This window comes from Vipera ursinii (assembly GCF_947247035.1).
Source record: "Vipera ursinii genome assembly, chromosome: 2".
NCBI lineage: Eukaryota > Metazoa > Chordata > Lepidosauria > Squamata > Viperidae > Vipera > Vipera ursinii.
Genome location: NC_139513.1, coordinates 98394542 through 98417220, shown reverse-complemented (window position 1 = coordinate 98417220; position 22679 = coordinate 98394542). Strand labels below are relative to the sequence as shown.

At 42.3% G+C, this 22679-nt stretch overlaps 2 protein-coding genes across 2 annotated transcripts in view; both read right to left on the bottom strand.

The window, feature by feature from the left end:
- PPARGC1B (PPARG coactivator 1 beta) overlaps positions 1-21482 on the bottom strand; it is a gene marked incomplete at its 3' end in the record, with an annotated part of 143095 nt that extends 121613 nt beyond the window's left edge. Inside the window, exon 1 of the mRNA XM_083353375.1 lies at positions 21372-21482. Coding sequence (XP_083209501.1) covers positions 21372-21455 — 84 coding nt within the window. The 5' untranslated portion in view covers positions 21456-21482. The remainder of the gene's footprint in view (positions 1-21371) is intronic.
- On the bottom strand, positions 8049-11982 carry LOC310633873 (uncharacterized protein). Its single transcript, XM_083351813.1, has 2 exons — positions 10723-11982; positions 8049-8206 (listed from the first exon to the last, which is right to left on the bottom strand). The coding sequence occupies exons 1-2, from the start codon at positions 11645-11647 to the stop codon at positions 8181-8183; spliced, it is 951 nt and encodes a 316-aa protein (XP_083207939.1). The 5' UTR covers positions 11648-11982; the 3' UTR covers positions 8049-8180.
- Positions 21483-22679: the final 1197 nt, after the last annotated feature.

The following is a 22679-nucleotide window of genomic DNA, read 5'->3' as shown; positions in this document are numbered from 1 at the left end:
ACCAAGTATATGATACCACTTTTCCCAATGCAAACCAGGTTGAGCCAAAAGAAAAACCAACAACTCTAAAACCCAATTTAGGCTTTGATGATGGTCTAAACAGATTATTTTTGGTACAGGATGTTTAATCATCTTGTATAATCTGCAACAAAATGCAGCCTTGGGGGTCAAATATTGCTCACCTCTGGAATTGGTAAACTATAGAATTTACTACCACAAGGTATACTACTACTTTGAGCATTAAAGGAAAACCAGATATGTTCATGGTGGATTACTGATTCTTTTCAAGAAGGTTATATATTGTTGCTTGTACCAGCTGTTCATACCCTGCCTATGAGCTTCCATTATGAGCTGAATGCTGCTTTTTGTGTCCTTATATTTAATCCTGTTCTCCTTCAAAACTAATGGGTTGTGATCTTGAATCTCAAAGTTTGGTGAGGTAAGGTATATGTTTCTCTCTGTATGAGTCAGGGTATACCTGGTCAACATAGTCTCACAACACTGATGGAGAAGCCAGACATGAATGCAATATCCAGGCTGAGAATCAGTGGTTGGAGCTGCGGGCCACCAATATCCTGGCACATTAGGAGAACAAGATTAACTGTAAGAACACAAAAAGCAGTATTCAGATCACTAGTGGCAGGGTATGAGCAGCTGGTACAAGCAGCAATATATAACCTTCTTGAAAAGAATCAGAACTCTTAGGGCTGAAAATAGAGTATTGGACAGGGGATGCCCATGACCTGTTTCTTCTTAGTCATACACATATCTTTGTATCCCAATGCCAGCTTTTATACTAAACTTCAGTGTTACATAGGAAGTCCTTGACTTATAACAGTTCGCTTAGTGACCGCTCAAAGTTACAACAGCCCTGAAAAAAGTGACTTATAACCATTTTTTTCACACTTATGACCATTGCAGGATCCCCATGATCATGTGATTTACATTCGTGACAACTGACTCACATTTATGATGTTTTCAGTGACTCAGGGTCATGTGATTATCTTTTGCAACCTTCTGACAAGTAAAGTCAATGGGGAAAACAGATTCACTTCACAACTGTGTTCGCTTAACAAATATGACAAGAAAAGTTGTAAAATGGGGCAAAAACTCATTTAACAAATTTCTCACTTAACAATATAAATTTTGGGCTCAATTGTGGTCGTAAGCTGAGGATACGTATATATATAAACTAAGTAACTGACGTAGACATTGGGAAGTGAGAAAGTGACACCACTAAAACCTTGCCGCAAAAGTCAGAGCAATGAACAAATAAAGATGCTGCCAGTTCAGTCCTCAAAAAATAAACCAAAATGGACTAATGGGGAACAGTACTGAATCATTCATAACAGACAGAGGCAGACAGAGCAAAAAAAAAGCCACAAAGAATCAGTTGGAACATTTGATAAAGGGGGAATGTTTCCTTTCAGATGCTTCACAATTGCCTCAAAATGCTTCTGTTTTGTCTGTTAAACGGAAAGAACAGTTTTTCTTCACACACTTTCCTAGCCCTCTCTGATCATGGCCTGGTGGAAATGTTTTGAACTACTCAGTCAAACTGAAAAAAATGAAGGAGACCAAGGATCATTGAAGTCAAATCCTGTCAATCAAGCACTGCTTCAGACATTACTTACAAATTTTCAAGCTATGAACATTCACCAGTATTAATAAACTTGTCCACAAATCCAACCTAGACAGTCCTCCTGGAAGTCAGAAGAACATTAGTTTACAGTGTGCTGCATGCATATATGCTTGTTTGAAATTGTGAACAAAATAGGTTTATTCATAAGTAGAGCATTGTCTGCATTCTAAAAAGAGTCACTGATAAAGACTCAACAATCATTACCCCAATCATTGTTTGGGGTTTTTCTTTTTCAGATTCAGGAATGGAACAAAGCCTACCACATAGTCTCAGACAATTTTCATAAAAAATATTTTTCCACATTTGAAGGTGATTTCCCATCTAGCAATCTTCAAATCTCCATTATTTACTGGAAGTTGTGGGAAGGAAACAGGAGTTGCCGATAATGTTTTAGCCTTCCAATTGCAACTGTATATTAGTTTTCTGCAAAATGTCATATATATATATATATATATATATATATATATATATATATATATATATATATATATATATATATATATATATATATGTATATGTATATATCTTTAGGCAAGAACTTTTGGGTGTTATTTTTTCCATTAATACCTATATCAATACCTGTATAACTGGATCAAACAAAATGTCATTCATCTGATGAGTGAATTATTTAGTGATGACTGCAAGCTGGAGAAAAGTACACAGATATAATAAAAAGAAAATAAAATTCTGATTTTGATTCCAATTTCTCTTTCACTCTTCTCATTCGTTAATTGCTAAAGCTGCAAAAGCACTATTAGAAAGCACTAAATTTTCTTGGAAAGAATGCAGAATCTAAATTAGTGGGGATTTTAGTTAAAAAAAACTTCAAATTTCTAATACTCAACTCTGCTTTCCTACAACCTGAAAGTCAAACAGAAACTGAATCAAGAAAAGCAGCACAAATGTTTTGGTTTTGTTTTTCAGCCAGAACAGAAAGAGATTCATTGTCAGAAAGCATTTGTTGCATCTGAGCTAACATATAACTGTGAGGGAAGAAAAATCACATTCTTAATTTACAGTAATACTTCATCCAAACAACAAATAACTAATCTGATAAATGGCTCTGCAAGAACCAATATCACAATCTGAAAAAAAAGAAAAGCAATGTCTCCAAGAAATTATTTTTGATAGTTTGGACAGGCTTCTGTATTCTTACTATCACAATAACCAAGATTTGGGCCTGGAAAACATTAAGCTGAAGTAGAGTTACTTCTTCTTTATGACAGGGGCTTAGTTCTACACCTAGCTCTAATTTAAGAATTGAAATTAAACTATACAAATAAAGGACTTATTTGTAAAACACTAATACTGGGTTGCTTTGTTTTTGCATATTTAGCTAATTTCTAAAAATGCTGCAGGTTGCTGTGAAATATGTGTTTCTGTCTGTATCTGTGTCTCTGTGTGCATGAAGAATTAGTGCAATGATTCAAGTGCAACTCACTTCTTCAGTATAGCTGTATCTTTTTTACTCTCTAAATCAGTCTTTCGCTATAATAAATATAGAGCTATTAGCACTTTAACAATTTGCAATCTTGTTCTATTGTCTGTTGGACTATTTTCTAGAGGAGTGGGTTTCTGAACATATTCTCTTTGCAACTGTTTCTGTTATTCTCTAATACCCTTTTGTAAAGGGATTAGGTAGACTTTCTATTTTTAAAAACCTCATTGTCTTTTTTACATCTTTTATGTCAGAGGTCCCCAACCCGGGCTGTGGACTAGTACCGGGCTGTGGCATGCCAGTAACCAGTCCACACAAACAAGCAAAGCCCCATCCATGGGATGCAGGCAGCACACAAAACCATGCACTCTCCGGTCCATGGAAAAACCTTTCTCCATGAAACTGGTCCCTGGTGCCCAAAAACTTGGGGACCTCTGTCTTATGTGATTATTCTTGAATATTAGTGTGATTTTTCCCCCTTACCTTCTTAGGGACTCTATTTGTTGACATTCTTGATATCTTTCTTTGTTCTTTTTCATTTGATATTGGAAGTCTGTGTTCACTTATCATATGTCCTTCATGTACCTCAAGGTTTTAATCTTTTACTATCGTGTATTTGTTATTTAAAGCTACTTTTTTATTTTTTTATTTTGCTTCAAGTTTTCATGATGTCTATTACTTTTCCTATAGCTCCTGACATTTCCTTCCACATAAATCAAATGTACGGAATCTGTTCATTATCTTGATTTTATATTCTGACTATTTCTTCCAGATCGGATTTAGCTGGCACATCAACTTCTTCAATTTTCTAAGTTTAACCTATATATTTGACACCAGTATTTCATGATCTGTTCCTGTGAGACAGTGGGGCTTTGTAACTCCATAGTCTATGCCTAGAAGTGTCTGGGCAACTGAACTGCACTTCTCCATCTTTGCATGACCATCTAGCCATGTTACAATTCTATTCAAAAACTTTACTTTTTGACATGGGGGGGGGTTATTATCTGTTACTGTAATGTGTTTAAATACGTCAGCCAGGTCCTTATAGTTTTCTCTACAATAATGGAATTTTGCCAGTGACTTCCTCTAAAATTGATTTTGCACCTCTTTCATCTGAGGGGTTAGATTTTCTTGCATCTGTACAGCCTCACCTTCTTTCACCTTGGTTATAGATTACATACATGGCCTCATCTATCTCCTTTGGCCTTACCAGCAAGGGTGATTCTGTGATGAGCTCTTGTTCTCACTAGTGTTTGCCTCAGAGAGAATAGGCCAATTAGGCCATATCAATTAGGCTAGAGATGAACAAACTGAAGCACAAGAGCAAACTCCTTTGAGTTAATCATAATGGTCTCAATTAAGTAGCTTCCTAGGAGCAAATTATACTTTTTTAAAAAAAATACATGTTAAAGTAATTAGCTATACATGCATCTGATAGTATTAATAAATAATCCCTTCTATGGGAAAATTCTTGAGCCACCTGTCTACCTAAAGGAACTTTCATCCATTTCAGATAAGTAATGCCTTAGTACAGAGGTCTCCAACCTTTTGGGCACCAAGGACCGGTTACATGGAGAGAGGTTTTTCCATGAACCGAAGGGGGTATGGTTTTGTGTGCTGCCTACATCCTGTGGATGGAGTTTTCCTTGTTTGTGAGGATCGGTTGCTGGCATGACACAGCCTGGTATTGGTCCACGGACTGGGGGTTGGGGACCCCTGCCTGAGTAAGATCATAGTGGAAACATTTTCACTGAACCGAATGGCAAAGAAAACCTGTATTTATGCATTTATTGTGTTCTTCAATAGCACCATTAGTAACATCATTTATTAAAGAATTAGTAATTCTGAATGAAGATAACTTGATTTATAAAGGTTCTTACCTATTTTGACATTAAAAGTTTTTCCCAGTTACTGATATTTTCTTCTGACCTTGTTTTATATACAGTAGTGGCATCTTCTTAAATCATTTAGGCTTCATGTCAGATAAAGTGCATTGAAATGCTCTCTGAAGTAAGTAAGAGTCTTGCGTGATAATGTATTTCCAGTTTTATAAAACTTCCATATGCAAGGGGCGTCTTTAGTCTCTAATCACAAGAGAAACCCAAATTTGAGTGTGGACTACATTCCTAGCTTTTAGCATCAAAAACTCATTGTGCTGAGTTTTAGACCATCTCATGGGTTGAGAAAATGCAAATAATTAATGGAGGCTGAAGTACGTCGGTGAACACTCATTTCTGTCCTCTGAAAGAGGGGACAAAAAGAATATTTTAGCTGTTCAAGTTCAACTGGAATGGAAGTTATTCTGATTTGATTTGATTTCAGGTACATACGCATTCAGTAACCACTTTGGCATACCTAATCAGTTCAGTTTGCTTAACATTTTGCTTAACCTCTCACAAAGAGAAACTAAGAGAAATTAAATGAGAAATGTCAAGCGAGCAGGCAATTTCAGAATAAGCAAAGGAATACAAGACCAGTTAGCTAGCAGAAAATGGATAGTGAAAAGACCAAGAGAGTATCAAAAGAAGAACCATCATTTATTGACTATAGTACAGCAATCTTTGATCATGCAGATCTGGCCAGACAATGGAATGTATTAAGACTCATGGATATGTCAGAATGCTTGATTATTTTTCTGAGAAACCTTTAAAATAAAAAAAGGGAATATTTCATTCTTGGAAAGCAGATACAAGCCTTCCCGATATTCCACTGGGAAAGTCCAATATAATGATTGCTCCTCCATAGAGGCTTCATTGAGGTCTTTATAGTCCAAATGCCTACACATATTTACTACCTAAAAGAATTGATTTCAGAACTGCTCAGCAAAGATGGTACAGATGTTGGTTTTTCATGGAGTATATAAGTGGCTCATTGATATGCATAAGGATGTATATGCATTACATTCCAGATTTGATCTTTCCAAATGAGGCTTCTCATCATCCCATCTCAGTCATCCTATCTTAATTGCATAATTTTAGAGATTGCCAAGTTTAACAGTGCATCTCACTTGAACCTTCCTATCACTTCCTTCCACCATTTTCAACTTTTTGCTTATCATAAACAGGTCCATTTATTTCTGGTGAGGCAAAAGTACAATATATCCTGGTGAGAAAACATGAACAGCAACATATGAAAAACACGTTATCATTAGGGAAGGGCATACAAGAATGAAGAGGATGATTTCTATGTTTGCAACTTACAGCATCTTGCCCAACCTTTGTTGAAGTGGTATGAAGCTTGTCGTCATCCTGGTTATGTTATTTATTAGACTGATGTTATTCAAATAATAATAATAATAATAATAATAATAATAATAATAATAATAATAATAATAATAATAATAATAATAATAATAATAATATTGCTATTCGGAACTTCTTACATTTTAAGGAGATACCTGGTTGATACCTAGGATGCTGGCAGCAGCCCGTGTCATCCATTAGTGCCAGTCAATTTGAGTGTTCAGTTAACTGAGTTTCATGTTTTATGAATAAAAGTTTTATTATAATAATAATAATTTATTTTAATAATTTAAAAATTATTAAAAACATTTACAACTAATAAAAAAACAAGAAAGCAACACACACAAAAAGAAACAAGAGTGATAGAAAAAACAAACTTTCTTTTTTTTAATTTTCCAGATGGAACAAAGAAAAAGAATTACAGTGTTCTTCAATCATATTCACCAAAGGCCTGGTGAAAAGGTCTTCAAAGACTTTTGAAACACCTATAGAGTGAGGGCCATTCCAATACTGGAATGAACCTCATTCCACACAAAAAAGCACACTTCCAAGGTCTTTCGGCATTATTTAACTGAAGGAATCTGAGCCTGCCAATCCTGCCAAATCAGATCGGCCAGGCAGATACAAGAATATGTTAAGTTATAGATTTTTTAAAAAGTGTTTGCTCGATAGACTATGGAATACAGAATAGCAGATGGTCTATACTGAGGTTACTTATTTCACTACAAATTGAGATTGTTTGGGAAAAAGTAATTGGGACCAATACTGTTTGGTTCGAATTGACGAGGACTCAGAGTGGTTAACACTGAACGAGTTTATTGAATACACAAAGTCAACTGTCAACTGTCAAATGTTGCAACCCTTTTATAGAGAAAGCGTTTGAACTGTAACCAATACAAGCAGTCTCTTTTCCCGCTCCTTGGTTGTGGCGTCCAATGATTGCACCTTATTTTCCCGCTTTAAACCTTGCAAAGCTGCACTGTGTTTGCAATCTCTTCCATGGCTTATTGCTAACTATTTACATACACAACACCCCTTACCCCCCAGTTGGTGTCATTTCTTTACAAAATCCATTAGGTATTTTGGTGGCCTATGTATTCTGGACGGGTATCTGTTACTTTGGCTATTAGGGACCCTTCTTCCTGGTTGACTGCTTGGCTGCTGGTTACTATGCTGGTTACTACTAGACCTAGGCTCTGGGTTACTGGCTTCAGATGTACTGTCTTGTGTATTAGGTTGTGTTTGGGATTCAGTGGTCACTGGCCTACTTCGCAGGGGTATTTCCCAATCAATTGGACTGAATTGTTGTTGTTGGGCATCAGGGAATGTGTCATCTTGCCCAACCTCTACACCGCTTTCTGGCCTAATGTTGTCTGTACTGTTTCCCCTAACTGAGCTTTGGTCCCCCTCAGCAGGCACACACCCACTAGATCTTTTCCTCAGCTGGTCTATGTGTCTTTTACAGATCCTATTCCCTTCCCCCTCAATGATGTATGATAGGGGACCTAAGATTTCAGTTACCACCCCTGGAATCCATTTGTCCCCTTGGGCGTAGTTCCTGGCCCAAATCAAGTCCCCCACTTCAAATGTTCTGTTAGGAATGTCTAATTCAATGTTTGGTTGGAGTCTGTCAGGGTGTAATCTGTCCAGCTTGGTCAATATTTTCCTGCCCCACCTCATTTCAGCTGGACTTTTCCCTGTAGCCGAACAAGGGGTTGTGTGCTGAGCCAACAAGAACTCAGCTAGTCTCTGATGCCAGTCACCTCGAATGATTCTTTTAAGCGCGTCCTTCGTGGTCCTCACATTCCTTTCAGCCAATCCGTTGGTGGAGGGGTGGAAGGGTGCAGAAGTCTTATGCTTAATCGAGTTGGCCTTGAGGAAATCCTGAAATTCAATAGATGTGAATTGTGGCCCGTTATCAGACACTATTAAATCCGGCAACCCATGAGTGGCAAAGAGGCCCCTTAATGCCTGTATTGTTCTGCCTGCCGTTACTGAACTGACCGGTACTACTTCTAGCCATCTAGAGTAGCTGTCGACCACTACAAGGAACGTTAACCCCTGGAAAGGTCCAGCGAAGTCAATATGAATCCTGGACCAAGGATTCCTAGCTAGCTCCCATTTATGTGTGCGGATGTGTTGTTGTTCAGGCCTGGAACGTTGGCACAGATGGCAATTGGCAACGCATTCCTCAATGTCGTGGTCCAATCCTGGCCACCACAAGTGACTCCTAGCCAGGGCCTTCATCCTTACTATTCCAGGGTGTCCCTCATGCAATTCAAATAGAATAGCTGATTTGTGGATTTCTGGAATTACTACACGAGTTCCCCAGAGTAAGCAACCCATATGAACTGATAGTTCATCTTTCCTTCTGAAAAATGGACTGTATTTTACGTCCGGGTTGGCGTTGGGCCAACCGCTCATGACCCAGGCCATTACTCTCCTTAAGATGAGGTCCTTATTGGTTGCCTCAGCTATGTCTTTAGCAGTTAGGGGCAAATCAGGAATATCTTGTAGGGACATTACTTGTCCCACTGGGGCAGGGTCCTCCTCTGTTGTGCTAAGGGGCAATCTGCTAAGAGCGTCTGCGTGACCCATGTCCTTACCTGGTCGGTATTGGAGGGAAAATGAATATGCTGAGAGGAAAATGGACCATCTCAGCATCCTGGGAGACATAATTTGGGGAGTCTGTTTATCTGTGGTAAACAGTCCCAGCAGGGGTTTGTGGTCTGTCAGTATTGTAAAGTTCCTGCCATACAGGTAGTCGTGGAACTTTTTAACTCCTGCCACTATGGCTAAAGCTTCCCGGTCTATTTGAGCATAGTTCCGCTCTGCCTTGGTTAGTGTGCGGGAGTAGTAAGCAATGGGTCTTTGCATTCCCTGGGTGTCTAAATGGCTGATTACTGCCCCAACGCCGTAAGGCGAAGCATCGCACGCCAGGTAGATTGGTCTGTTTTCTATAAAGTGGGTTACAGTTGAACTACTGGAAAGGATGTCTTTTAAGGTCTGGAAACTCGCTTTGTGCTTGTCTTGCCAATGCCAAGGGGTCTTCTTATCTAAAAGCCTGTGCAGTGGTTCTGCAATGGCAGCCTTATGTGGCACAAAAGTGTGATAAAAATTTACCAAGCCTAGGAAGGCCTGTAGCTCAGCCTTGTTCCTTGGTTCAGGAGCCCCTTTTATTGCTTTAATTTTTTCAGGGGTAGGGTGGACTCCGCTTTTGTCAATCCTGAACCCCAAAAAATCAGTGGATTTAACCCCTATGCTACATTTTTCCTTTTTTAATTTTAATCCAGCCTTTCTAAATCTACCCAGTACCTGTTCCAGCCGCTCTACTAACATTCCTTCATCTTTTCCAGCTATTAGGACATCATCAAAGTAAGGGCATACTCCAGGTATGCCCTTTAAGGTCCTCTCCATCACTTCTTGGAAGATGCCTGGAGCTGCTGCAATTCCAAATTGCAGTCTGTGGACTCGGAACGCCCCCTTGTGGGTAACAATTGTCTGTGCCTCTGCAGCCTCTTTGGAAACAGTCAACTGTAAGTACGCATGCGCCAAGTCGAGCTTGGCGAAGATGGCGGCGTCCTGGATCGTGGCGAGGACCTGCTTCACCGTCGGGACCGGGTAAGCATGCTTTTTCATTCCAATGTTGAGGGTCGCTTTGTAGTCGGCGCAGATTCTCACATCCCCATTGGGTTTGAGGGGTGTGACAATCGGCGTCTCCCACAAACCGCCCTCAACAGGTTCTAAAACTCCGAGGCCTACAAGCCGGTCAAGCTCGGCCTCGATTTTTTCTTTTAAGGCAAAAGGTACCCTCCGGGCCTTTAGCCTGATTGGATTTACTGAGGGGTCTAGGTTAAAATTAATGGGGGGCCCTTTGTACTTGCCTAGAGATCCATCGAATACGTCTGCAAATTCTTTGCAGACGGATTCGAGGGTCTTATTTCTAATCACTGAATTTATTCCCCCTATCCAAATTCCCAGGGCAGGAAACCAATTAAGCCCTATTAAGCTGGTCCTATTCCCCTCCGTAACTATCAAATCTAAGACCCCCTTAAACCCCTTAAAGTTTACTCTAAGGCTGGTCTTTCCTTTTACGATTATTGGACTTTTTTGGAAGTCCATTAATTGAATATTTGTTGGACTAAGTGGAATTCTTTTTCCGCTTAGTTGTTCAATTTTCTCAAGGGTTTCAGTGGAAATTATCGACACTGAAGCCCCTGAGTCGATTTCCATTCTGCAAGGGACCCCTTGCAGAAGGACTGTGATTTTTAATTTTCCGTCCGGAAAATTGTGCCCCCTTCCCCGCCGTCTCCGATTGACTCGGGCCACCTCCCTTAGGTTTGGAAATTTCACCCGGGTTCTAGGGGTCTCCTTGCCACTAGCATTGGGGGTTACCTTACCCTCTGGCCACACATCGACTTCGTTCAGACGGGTGTCCCGAACGCGGTTTCTGCAGATGGCCTGGATGTGGCCGGTCTTGCCGCAAGCCCTGCACTTGGCGGTACGGAATCGGCAGGAAGCGCGGGGATGGTTGCCGCCGCAGCTGCCACATCGGTTCTGGGTTTCGTTGTCGCGCGGTCTGGTTGCGGTGTCCCGCCACGGTCGTTGTGCCCCGGTCGGTGGTCTTTGCGGTGTTGCGGGTTGTTGCCGGCGGCCAGGTTCAGGCCCCTCGCTTCTGAGTTGTCTTGGTGCCATCTTTCCGAATCGCCTGGAGACTTCGGCGATCTCTTCCTCCCACTGCTGATCCACCTCCCCGCAGTCCACATAGCCCTCTTGGTTAATTTCGGGTGCTGCCGCCATGCTACTGCGGGGGGGGTCGCGATACCCGGTTGACTCATACGTTAGGAGTTCGTCGAGCACTTCCTGTAAATCGCCGGTAGGTTTGGCGATTATTCTATTTTGTAATTGTTCATCACGTAAGCCCAGCACGACTCTGTCCCGAATTCTAATTTCTAAATTATCGTATTTGCAACGTACTGCGGCTTCCCTGATGGCAGCGACGAATTTCTGTATGGACTCCCCCGGTCTCTGATTTCTCTTCTCGAAGATGCGCCGCCAAAAGAGTTCGGACCTTCGGGGAGTAAAGTGAACCTTTAATTTTGCGAGGAGGTCGGCATAGGGCACGCTGGAGACTGGTTGTGGCTGGCACAGCCCGACAGCAACTCTGTAGACCGGTGTGCCGCAGATTGTCAAAAGTGCCGCCGCTTTTTTCCGGTCGTCAGTGATTCTGTTCACTAACAGGAATCCTTCGACCTGACCGATGTATTCTTCCCAATCTTCGGGGAAGTTAGGGTCGAATTCCTTCAGTGACCCGATTTGCGCCATTCGGAGAATTTTTTTCCTATTCTGCCGCGGCCGCTCGGTTGACTGTGACTCGCTCTGAATTTGCCGCCTTCACGACAATTCTTCCTAATCTCTGGTCTTCTGTCAATCCCACCTTCGTCGCCAGTTGTTTGGTTCGAATTGACGAGGACTCAGAGTGGTTAACACTGAACGAGTTTATTGAATACACAAAGTCAACTGTCAACTGTCAAATGTTGCAACCCTTTTATAGAGAAAGCGTTTGAACTGTAACCAATACAAGCAGTCTCTTTTCCCGCTCCTTGGTTGTGGCGTCCAATGATTGCACCTTATTTTCCCGCTTTAAACCTTGCAAAGCTGCACTGTGTTTGCAATCTCTTCCATGGCTTATTGCTAACTATTTACATACACAACAAATACCTTTGGCCGCATGTTTATGTTAGGTTGCAAACTATTTCGAACCATGGCTGCAAGCTGCCTCTGAGACGCACATAGAAACAAGTAAGTCAAGCATGCAAGAAAGTTGTTGCTGCTTGTGCTGGATTGTTTTTCTCCCTGCTAGTGACACATTCTGTTTATCTTGCTTTTTGTCCATTATATATGTATATATGTGCATGCGTATTATTCCAGGCTATCAATACCATTGCTGAGTTGTTTGCCTTCAATACATTGTTTTACTGGAATTTACAAGAAAATGTTCCATTTTTTTACTTTTAAAGCTCTGCAGTCATAATCTCTAAGGAAACCAACTGGGATTTTATTTATAAAATTTATTACATTTATATCCCCTCTTTTACACAGGAATTCACAGTGCTTCCTCTTCCCATTCTTCCCAACAACAACCCCATGAGAACGAGTGACTGACCCAAAGTCATCTAGTGCAGGGCTTTTCAACCTTTTCACCCATTGTACCACTTTTAGGATATGGCAACATCCAAGTACCACCAGTCTCCTAGCAAGGTGTCAAAAACTTGACCAAAAAGAAAAAAGGGATGAAGTACAAGTAGTCCTCAACTTACAAAAGTTCGCTTAGTGACTGTTTGAAGTTACAATGGCACTGAAAAAAGTGCCCCCCAACCCACAGCCGAGCAAGACACCTGCCTGCCTGCCTGCCCGGCAGCGCTCTTCCTCCTGTCTGAGGTTTTCATTGTTGTGAGCATTTATGTTGAGGATTGACAGTGGGGGTAGGGTGGGTGGGGTGTTTGGTTTTTATTCCCCCCATCTGCTGGGTGGTTGCAGCAGGTTTTGGTCACTTCACATGACCCTGGGACATTGTGACCGTCATAAATATGAATCAGTTGCCAAGCATCTGAATGTAAATCACAAGACCCTGGAGATGCTGCAACATTCCAGCTGATCGGCGCTTCTTCTGGGCTCAGAAAGTGCTGATCCTGGTGCTTCCGCTGAGCCCTGACAGCCCTGCAGCTCCAGCCATCTCTCGCAGTGCATCTCTCGCTTGTGCAGTCGTGCCACCAGTTCAGCTTATTCCCTTTCCCCACTGCCACTTTTCTAGGATGGTCACATACCACCTGCCAGGTGCCAATGTACCACAGGTGGTACCCGTACCACTGGTTGAAAAGCCCTGACTTAGTGAATTTCCACAGCTGAGGACAGACTTGATCCTGGATCCCCCTTCTTTAAGCCCAACATTTTAATCAATATACTTGGCATTTGAAGTCCTTCTTAAATTTGCACCAATTCAAGTAGGCCTACAACCCTAATGTGAATAGTCACGTAGATTCAAAAGAAATGGGTCATATGCAGAACAAAGAAAAAGGAGTGAGAAACTAAATCAATGTTTCTTTAGCTTTTCTTATAATACTTTAGATGTCTATATTCCATAAATCTGAAGACCTAATAAGCCAATCAATATGTACCCATTGTCCTCACTTCTTTTTCACTTTCCATTTTGTGGTTTATGACAAGAAAGGCAGATAAGTCAGAAAAAGAGTGAGACTATAGATATTCAGGTTTGCTTCTGACAGGTACCAGTACCTTTCCCCACATTCTGACTGAGTCCATGGCAGGGTTTTAACCAGATTAGCATTATTCCTACATCCCACCTAAATCTTTGGTCTGAACATATGCATATTATGGAAACAAAAAAGAAGAATGTAAGATACGTGCACAGACTAAGACCCCAAATAAATAAATCTTACCAGATTGAAACAAAATAGAAACCAATGAACTAAACTGACATTTATGATTTCACATCATGGTATATATAACACTATGCCATACAACTCCCTGCAACTCTTGGCAGTTAATATAGATTATGAACATACAACATTTGGTACTACGTTGTTTCTAAGCAAGAGAGTTTAAAATGCCTTGGTTAACAGAAATGTTTCATATCCATTCTCTGTAAAACTGTCCTCTTACTTTTCAAGCAATAGTTTCACTGAATGAAAGCTATGAACATAAAACATCAGTTAATACAGTTGGTCCATACTCTCTTCATATGATGTGAAAGTGCCATATTGTTTTCCACATCATATAAGGCTATGTTCTTAGACCAATATTAACCACCCTTTTTCAGTTCTTATCATTCATTCAGATACTGTTCCTCATGGACATGTTCATAAATGCCTGTCAACAATCATTGCAAGTACAAAACAGTTAAATTGGAGTCATTCCAGTGCAGTCAATCCCTAGTCTTGGAGGTAGAAAATGCCTTCTGATAATTAAATGGTGACAATTCTGAATCCTCACAATCCCGTTTGTAAAGTTCTATGGTGAATGTCAACAGAGATTCTCAGTCATCTGGGTCATAGTTGTCCCAAAGATGCTTCCCCCCCCCCAAAAGGCAGTTGGACTAGTTTATTTCCTTGAGGAAGAAGAAGACATTTTGCTTCTCAACCAAGAAGCTTCATCAATTGTGGTGGTGACCCTTCCATGCCGCCCACGATCACAATTGATGAAGCTTCTTGGATGAGAAGCAAAATGTCTTCTTCTTCCTCAAGGAAATAAACTAGTCCAGTTGCCTTTTAGGGGGGGGGAAAGCCCCTTGGAGACATCTATGGTGAATGGTTTCTTCTCAAGAGTAGTGGCTCCAGACCCACCAACTGTCCATTGAGGCGTATCACATATTCCATCAAAATTCCAAATGAAGAGTTATGAACACCTGCTCTAGAATCAGAATCAGATTTTTCTTTATTTTTCAGAATCAGAATAGAGCTAGAAGAGACTTTGGAGGTCTTCCAGTCCACCCCCGTGCTCAAGCAGGAGATCCTATGCCATTTCAGACAAGTGACTGTCCAGTGTCTTCTTAAAAACCTCCAGTGATGAAGCACCCACAATTTCTGAAGGCAAGATGTACCACTCGTTAAGTGTCCTTGTTGTTAGGAAGTTTCTCCTTAATTTGAGCCTTGGTGGAGCAGTGGGCTAATGCCTCCTTAAGTAACACCAGGTGCCTGCAATTAGTGCAGGTTCGCATCCCACCAGGCTCAAGGTTGACTCAGCCTTCCATCCTTCCGAGGTAGGTAAAATGAGGACCCAGATTGTTTGGGGGCAATTAAGCTGACTTTGTAATAATGCTGCTTGGGGGGGGGGGTTGAAAGCCCTAATAAGCAGGCATATACATAGAATGAAGGCTATTGCTAAGCACATTAGTTTGTGCTTAAATTGTAAGCCGCCCTGAGTCTTCGGAGAAGGGCGGGATATAAATGGGATTAAAATAATTTTTAAAAAAAATTTCAAGTTGCTTCTCTCCTTGATTAATTTCCATCCGTTGTTTCTTGTCCTGCCCTCTGGTGCTTTGGAAAATAAATAGACCCCCTCCTTTTTTGTGGCAGTCTCCCAAATACTGGAATACTGCTATCATGCCTCCCCCCACCTGTCCTTCTTTACTTTAGACTAGCCAAACCCAAATCCTGCAACCGTTCTTCATATGTTTTAGTCTCCAGGCCTTTAATCATCTTAGTTGCTCTTCTCTGCACTTTTTTCCCCAAAATCTCTACTTCTTTTTTGTAATGTGGTGACCAAAACTGGTTGCAGTATTCCAGGTGTGGCCTTACTAAGGCTTTATAAAGCGTGATTCACATGATTTTGATTCTATGTCTCTGTTTATACAACCAAGCATTGTATTAGTTTTTTTGACTGCTGCCGCACACAGCTGACATATGTTTAAGTGATCATCCAGTAGGACTTGAAGGTCCCTCTCACAGTTACTGTTTTTGAGCCCGGTTTCACCTAATCTGTACTTGTACCTTTATTTTTTCCTGCCCAGGTGTAAAATCTTGCTTTTCTCCACATACTGGTGTTCAATTCCAGAAACTAACTCCAGAACAGTGAAACGACTGGGTCATTTTAAAAGATTTTTTCCCCCTTGCAAATGATTGTCTATCATGAAAAATGCATTGTATGAGGCTTATGCTTAGTTTATCTTATGATACTATCTGCATTTATTACAATCTGATGAACTTTGTGGAGATTTTCTGGTTCTTGGTTACCCAATTGAAGGATACAGGCATTTGAGAACACTGCTGTCAAATTTTTCTACAGTTAGACACAATGTATTTCCAGATCCATGGTTTGGTAAACTGCCAAATCATCATTATCATTAAGGCCATGTGTCATGATCAGTTCCTAGCCAATAGCAATCTGGTGCATATATTAGGAACATTTATTAAATATTCTGATAAAAAGAAGTCCAGGAGCCAAGCTTGCCAAGATTAAGTTCACAGTATTATTCTGCTGAGATTCCTGCTTCAGCAAAACTTGGCATAATTTTGCTGTGGAGAAAGATGCCTGCTGCCTACTGCCCACACTTTATAGACTCTCAAAATAAACAAATGGATCCAATCTATACAGCTGTCTGGCACTAAATTTACACCTCTCTGAGTGGAATCTATGTTGAAAAGAAATTTGGATTAACTTTCACTTAAAATATAATGCCACACAAAGGCATTATTTCCACAGCTTAAACATTCTGCCTCTTGCCATAATCACTTATATTCAAAGTGTGTACACTTTTAACTGAAAATAAATCCCACTAGTTTCAACAGGATTTAACCTTGGACCTGAAGTGATATAGCTCCAAAATAGTTTTCTTTCTATGAAGTTTTCTGAATATGCTGTTTTCCTGTTAGTTTCAATTTGTGCATGACATTTGCCAAAGACAGGAAAGCAAGCAGTGTTAAGAATATAATGCTGCTTGCTTTCCTGTCTGGAATGTAAAGTATATTCTAGACTAGAAGTGAATAAAAAAATGAAATAATTCCAACCCCTTTCAAAATCACCAAAGATGCAAGTCCTAATTTATTATATAAAAAGAGTTCAATAAAAATTGGAAAAGGCAATTTTAGAATAACTACTCAAGACGAGGAAGGCTGCATTAGTTTGAGAGAATCCAGAAAGTTTTATGGAAATTTATATGAGTTGGATCTCTTTGGACCACGTGAGGTTGGATACATACTGTAGAGTGATTTTTCAGTTTTCAGTCAGTAAGAAAATATTAAGTCAGTACAAAATATATATTTGTATTTGATCAATCCTACTTCCTTTATTTGTTAATTTATGCTTTATTTTGGAATGACAAAATAAAATTGTTGATCAGGAAACGAGAGGGATACAGTAGCAAAAAATGTTATGATACAATGGAAGAAAATATAGTTTAAATCCATAGTATGTTTTTTTTAAAAAATGAAACGCTGATAAGAACAATAATAAAAGTCAACTCTGTCACTCCCAAGAATGCAGGTAAAAGATCTAGGGCACCAAAAAAAAGAGAGAGAAAGAAGAGAAAAAAAAATAGAATGCTTCACTAAATGTGATTATGAAAGTCTAGAATTTGATCTGCTGGCTTCCCCACATTTTTGTTCAGAGCTGAAATATGTAAAACAGGTGAAGAACCTGATACCACTCATCTTCCTCTTAAATTATTCCCCACCCTAATGAATCAAGATTTTTTTTAAAAAAATCACATTGTTCTCCTAAAGAAAACTTTATAGCATTTGTCAAAAAAAATCCTACAATTTTTCATTCATTCAACTGATGAAGACAGTCATTGCAATAGCAACAGCCTGTGCAATCAAAAGCTAAAGCAGTTTATTTTTTATCAAACATAGTTTATTTATTTCCAACTATGAATTAATGGAGCTGTTATCAAGATGTTGCAGAAAGAAGAAATACTCTCCAGGGCAGCGTGTATTGGGATTTTTCTTTTAAATAAGAATATATAGAAAAGGAACCCCCCTTTCTTACTCTTCTAAGACAGAGGAATTCTAGAAATATTGCAATATCTGGTGTATCAGCAATAGACACAAACTCAGAACTAGCAGCACAGAAATGCAACCTGCTGGGTTAATGCATAACTGAATCAGCCTGGTGCTCAGCAGGCCCATTCCAATGAGAAACCAGCCTGCAGGCTTTATTATCTAAGTGTTGCAATGCAGTCATTTTGGGAAATATCCTCTCCAACAAGACATAAAAGGTATTTAGATAAGTAAAATTAAATTCTTTGAAATTTATGAGCTTCCAGGTCCCTGTAACTATAATCAACATTCACAAGACTTTGAGATACATTACTGCAATGTCTGCTGCAGAAGGAAAAAAGGGAAGAAGGTATTCATGGTTAAGTAACAGAAAAGTACTGAAATAATTCAGAGACTCAGTGAAAGAGAGGAACAACACTCATTCTCTCCTAGCTGCCTGACACTTTGGCCTCGTAAAATAATCTGATCTTGTGCAGCTTTCCGACTTCATTGAGAACTCAGCAGCCCATCCGTAAGCAGAGGCAAGTTCAGTACAGTATTGTAGTAATGGAGAGTGACGTCAAGAGGCAAGAATAGGAACCACCTCCCACTTCTAGTTACAAGCAAAGCATGTGACAGCAGTCAAGGCTGGAGCCTTCACTGCAGTTTCGTCAGAGGTTAAAGTACAAGTGCAAACCACACTTACAACTTCAATCATTTCCAAAGCAATCACACGCCACTTCAGTTTCAGACTTTAGCCTTGTGCACATTCAACGGAAGAGGAAAACGTAATCCAGAGATTAACAACACCTTCTAATAAATGCACCAAAAGCAAGCATTAACCTACCAGAAGTGTTTTGGGGATAGAGCTTCTAAATTACATATTTGCACTGATGCTACTTAGGTACAAATAGCTGTTTATTACATCAGAGATTGCAAAAATTGTTTTTGTACATGGTTCAGATTTTCAGGAAATGCTCAGTCACTTGGCTTTTTCATCTCCAACATGCAAAAATGCAGGACTGCTTGTACCTCCATTTACATTTGCAAATTTAGAATATACAAGGCCAGGCAGCTCAGGTCTTTTTTTATCACTATACAAAAAAGTTGCACTGTTAAGAGTACCAACTATATTACTAGCTGCAGAATGTCAGATCCTTCATCTGTAAGAACACAACCAGAGGGTTTTTTGTACAAACCTTCTCAACTTTTCTGCCTGAGGGCTTTGTTGCTGGTATTTTCCGAAAGCAAGCACATCTTTGTATTGATCCAGGAGTGTTTCCTAGTTCTTTATCTGGCATCAGCTAAATAACCCCTTGCAAGGCAAAAATCCCTACTTACAAAATATTTCATTCCTGTTTCTCTAATCCAGATGTCACCATTTTGTATCTAATTCTGTGAAAAGTTCATCTGCACCCTGCTCTTCGCCCCCTCCCCCCCCAACCAACACTGTTGCATGACAAACTGGAAAGCTCCAGTACTGGCCCTGGAACAGAAGTGTTCAGACTAGAGAAGTCTAAGCTTGGAGCTGGTCCAGCCTGGTTCTATCTCCCAGATCAACACAAATATGTTTTGGATGAATTGGTGTGACTGAGATAAAGCCATTCCCGCTTGTCTAGGACCAAACCGGAGCAAATTTCCCCCAGCTTTCTTCTAATCAACTAAATGAAGAACCCTGAGAGAGGGCAGGAGAAAAGGAGGACTATTATTATATGCCACTTCCCAAATTAAGGCCATTTCTACTTATGGAGAAAAAAAAAAGCTGGAAGACAAGGGAGGCATGGAATTGTAACCATAGAAAACTCTGCAACAGCTCATGACTTGAGCTATGTATGATGCTCTTGAAGCATTTGCTCTAGAGCTCTTCTGCTTCTCCTCATGGAAAGGAATGCAGCCTGCTGCCCTTCCAAGCAGGAACCCGCTCGTGATCAGCCGGGGCTGCCAAAAAAGCCTTAATCTGATTTTGACACGCAACTCGGCCCAAAAGGGGCAGCCATCTGCAAAATTGCTTATTTGAAGCCACTTAAGATCACCACCGCCACCCTCACCCTAAAGCTGCGGGTATATAATCAGCAATGACTCACACATACAACCCTAAGACATTAAGTGCTCCCACCAGCAAATCCCTGAGAGACAAGGGAAGAGGGAGGGAGGGAAGGAGGGAGGGGGGGTCAGCATCCATTTGTCCTTGTTTTCCCACAGTCAAACTGAATTGCTGCCAATCTTGCCTCCCCACGATAAAAAGAAAAAGCAACAGCAAGCCCAAAGGAAGGGAGTGGGAGTAAATAAACATTGTACCCTGCTCCCTTCATTTCCCATGGATAGCACCCTCAGCCTCTCCCGTCCCTCCATCCAGGGTTTATAATTCGGGGTGGGGGGGTGGGGTGTGGGGGGAACGAACGGCGTCCAGGTTTGGGGGAAGCTTAAGGGTAAAGGGAAGCAGCTCTGCAGCACTGCAAAAGCCAAAAAGACTCGTTATCTGGGACACACCACCACTCGTCCACGTGTGAGTGGTGCTGAAAAGTGTTCGGATGGGTTTCCAGAGCAATATGGATGGGAAAGAGGGGTGCGCAGAGCCATCCTCAACTTAAGTCTCTCCAAGAGCCCGCTCTTTCTTCTTCTTCTTTTCCGCCGGATCCTATCTAACTGCAGCGAGCCGAGGACCAGCAACCTTCCGCGGGGGGTTGGCAGCATACAACCAACCTCCCTCCCTTATTTTCGTCCATTCCGTCTGCTGCTTGAACGAATCCAGGCATCCGAAAGGGCCGCGTTCCCGGCTCTCCAGCCCTTGGATGCATTGGAATGTGTCAGATCGCCGGGCAACTAGCGAGCTCTCTCCATTTTCCTCTCTCCCCGTGCCCGAGAGAGGAAAAAGATCCGCTACGGAAAAATCAAAAGTCCTTACGCTTACGCAAGCAGACACATATACACACGACGCACATTTCCCGCTCTCTAAGGGGATTTACTCCTGCCTCGCAGATCTAAGTCCGCACGTTAGCACTTGGGAAAAAAAGAAAAAGAAAAAAAGCAAAAAAGCATGGCTGTTCCCGGGATCTTCTTCTGCACCAGACTTCTAAGTTGCGTCTGAACGCAAACCACACACCCCTCATTCTCGGCGCCCCAGATTCTCTGCAGAGTAAATGCGGGCATGCGGCGTCTTTTATGCCCGAAACTCTTAAGGCAGGTCAGCTCAAGCAGCCGCTGCGTAAAACATCCCAGCGAAGCGTGACAGGATCGGAATCCCACCCACCCACCCCCCCAGCCCCAAATTTCACGGTGCACGGCATTTTGAACACCCGACAGATCGCAGAGCCGGGGTCCCGAATGACTCATGGGTTCCGAAGTCCCTGTAGCCGAGACGTACCGGTGCACGGGGAAGGGGGGGGGAAGGATCGGAATACTCTGAACCCCACAAGCTTAGCCCCCCCCCGGTCGCTCCAGGCTCTCCCCTCCTGGCGACTCCGCGGTCCATTAGAATCCCAGCGCCTGCTCCGAACGTGCCGGGTTTGTCCCCCGTCTCCCCCGAGACTAAGCCGGCGCTCCGAAGCCCTTACCTGGCTGTCGGAGAGATAGTTGAAGACGAAGGAGGAAAGCTCTTCATCCAAAAGCGCGCCGCAGTCCGGCTCCGGTTCCGCCATCTTCCTGCTCCTCCGGCAACGGCACGAAACAGCATGCGGCAACGGCAACGGCGAGCAGAGTCAGAAACCAGCCAAACCGGGCAGCCGGCGGGGCGAGGCGGAGCCTGGAGCCCGCCGGTTGGAAATGGGGCGGCGTCGGGTCAGAGGAGGAGCCGCCGCAGGCGGGAGGCTCGTCTGGGCTGGGCTGGGCTGGGCTGGGCTTCGCGGGAGCGGGAGGGCAGATTGGCGGCGGCGGCGGCGGCGCCGCTTCTTTCGCGCGCTTTGGGGCGGCCAGAGCTCCCGCCCGGGGAGAGGGGCTTGCGGCCTGCGTTTCTTAGGGCCGGGTCCGCGCGGATTTCGAGGAGGAAGGAAGAAGCGCAGGAAGCCCGCGCGTCGTCGCCGCCGCCGCCTCGAGGTCGCCAAAAGTGCTTTAGGGCAGGGGTCTTCAAACTTGGCCCTTTTATGACTTGTGGACTTCAACTCCCAGAATTCCTCAGCCAGCTTTGCTGGCTGAGGAATTCTGGGAGTTGAAGTCCACAAGTCATAAAAGGGCCAAGTTTGAAGACCCCTGCTAGGGTCTCTGATATCTCGGGGGCAGCGCGGGAAGCCCTCTCGGCTCCTCGAGGGCTAGGACTGTAGAGCAAGGGGTCTTCAAACTTGGCCCTTTTATGACTTGTGGACTTCAGCTCCCAGAATTCCTCAGCCAGTGTGCCTGGCTGAGGAATTCTGGGAGTTGAAGTCCACAAGTCATAATAAAAGGGCCAAGTTTGAAGATCCCTGCTGTAGAGATTTCCTCTCCCCGTCTCCTCAAAAGGGGAAGAGGAGCCGGCTCAAGTAAACCAGTCCGGCAATGCCACTTCCCTGACCCGACGCTTATCGCTACTTATCTACTAGAGCGGGAGGAGAAAGCCCTGCGCACATGCCTTGAAGTCCTGGGCGGCTCTTGTGGCGGTCCGAATTCCGCTCTTATCACCGAAGAAGTTGTGGGTTGGGTAGATAGATGCTCAGGAAAGAGCTGCGGTCTTCTTCCATTCCTGGTGAACTTCCCTGGTGCCTCGGAGACATTCCGTTTTTCCCCTGAAGAAGAAGAAGAAGCAACATTAGCTTTCCACGTTACGGGATTTGTTTCCGAGTCTTTAGCAACTCGGCTGGTTTTTTTTTTTCTTTCTGAGAATTACCCTGGGTCACAGTCCCAGCAAAGCTTAGCAAGAATACGCAGGACTGAAGCAAGCAAAGAGAGAGATA

What these genes read in the sequence shown, in the direction of transcription:
- LOC310633873 (XM_083351813.1), bottom strand. Translation starts at nt 11,647, where the DNA reads ATGGCGCAAATCGGGTCACTGAAGGAATTCGACCCTAACTTCCCCGAA. An exon ending in AGTCGATGTGTGGCCAGAGG is followed by an intron (nt 8,207 to 10,722) that starts GTAAGGTAACCC and finishes ATTGAATTTCAG; the next exon opens with GATTTCCTCAAGGCCAACTC.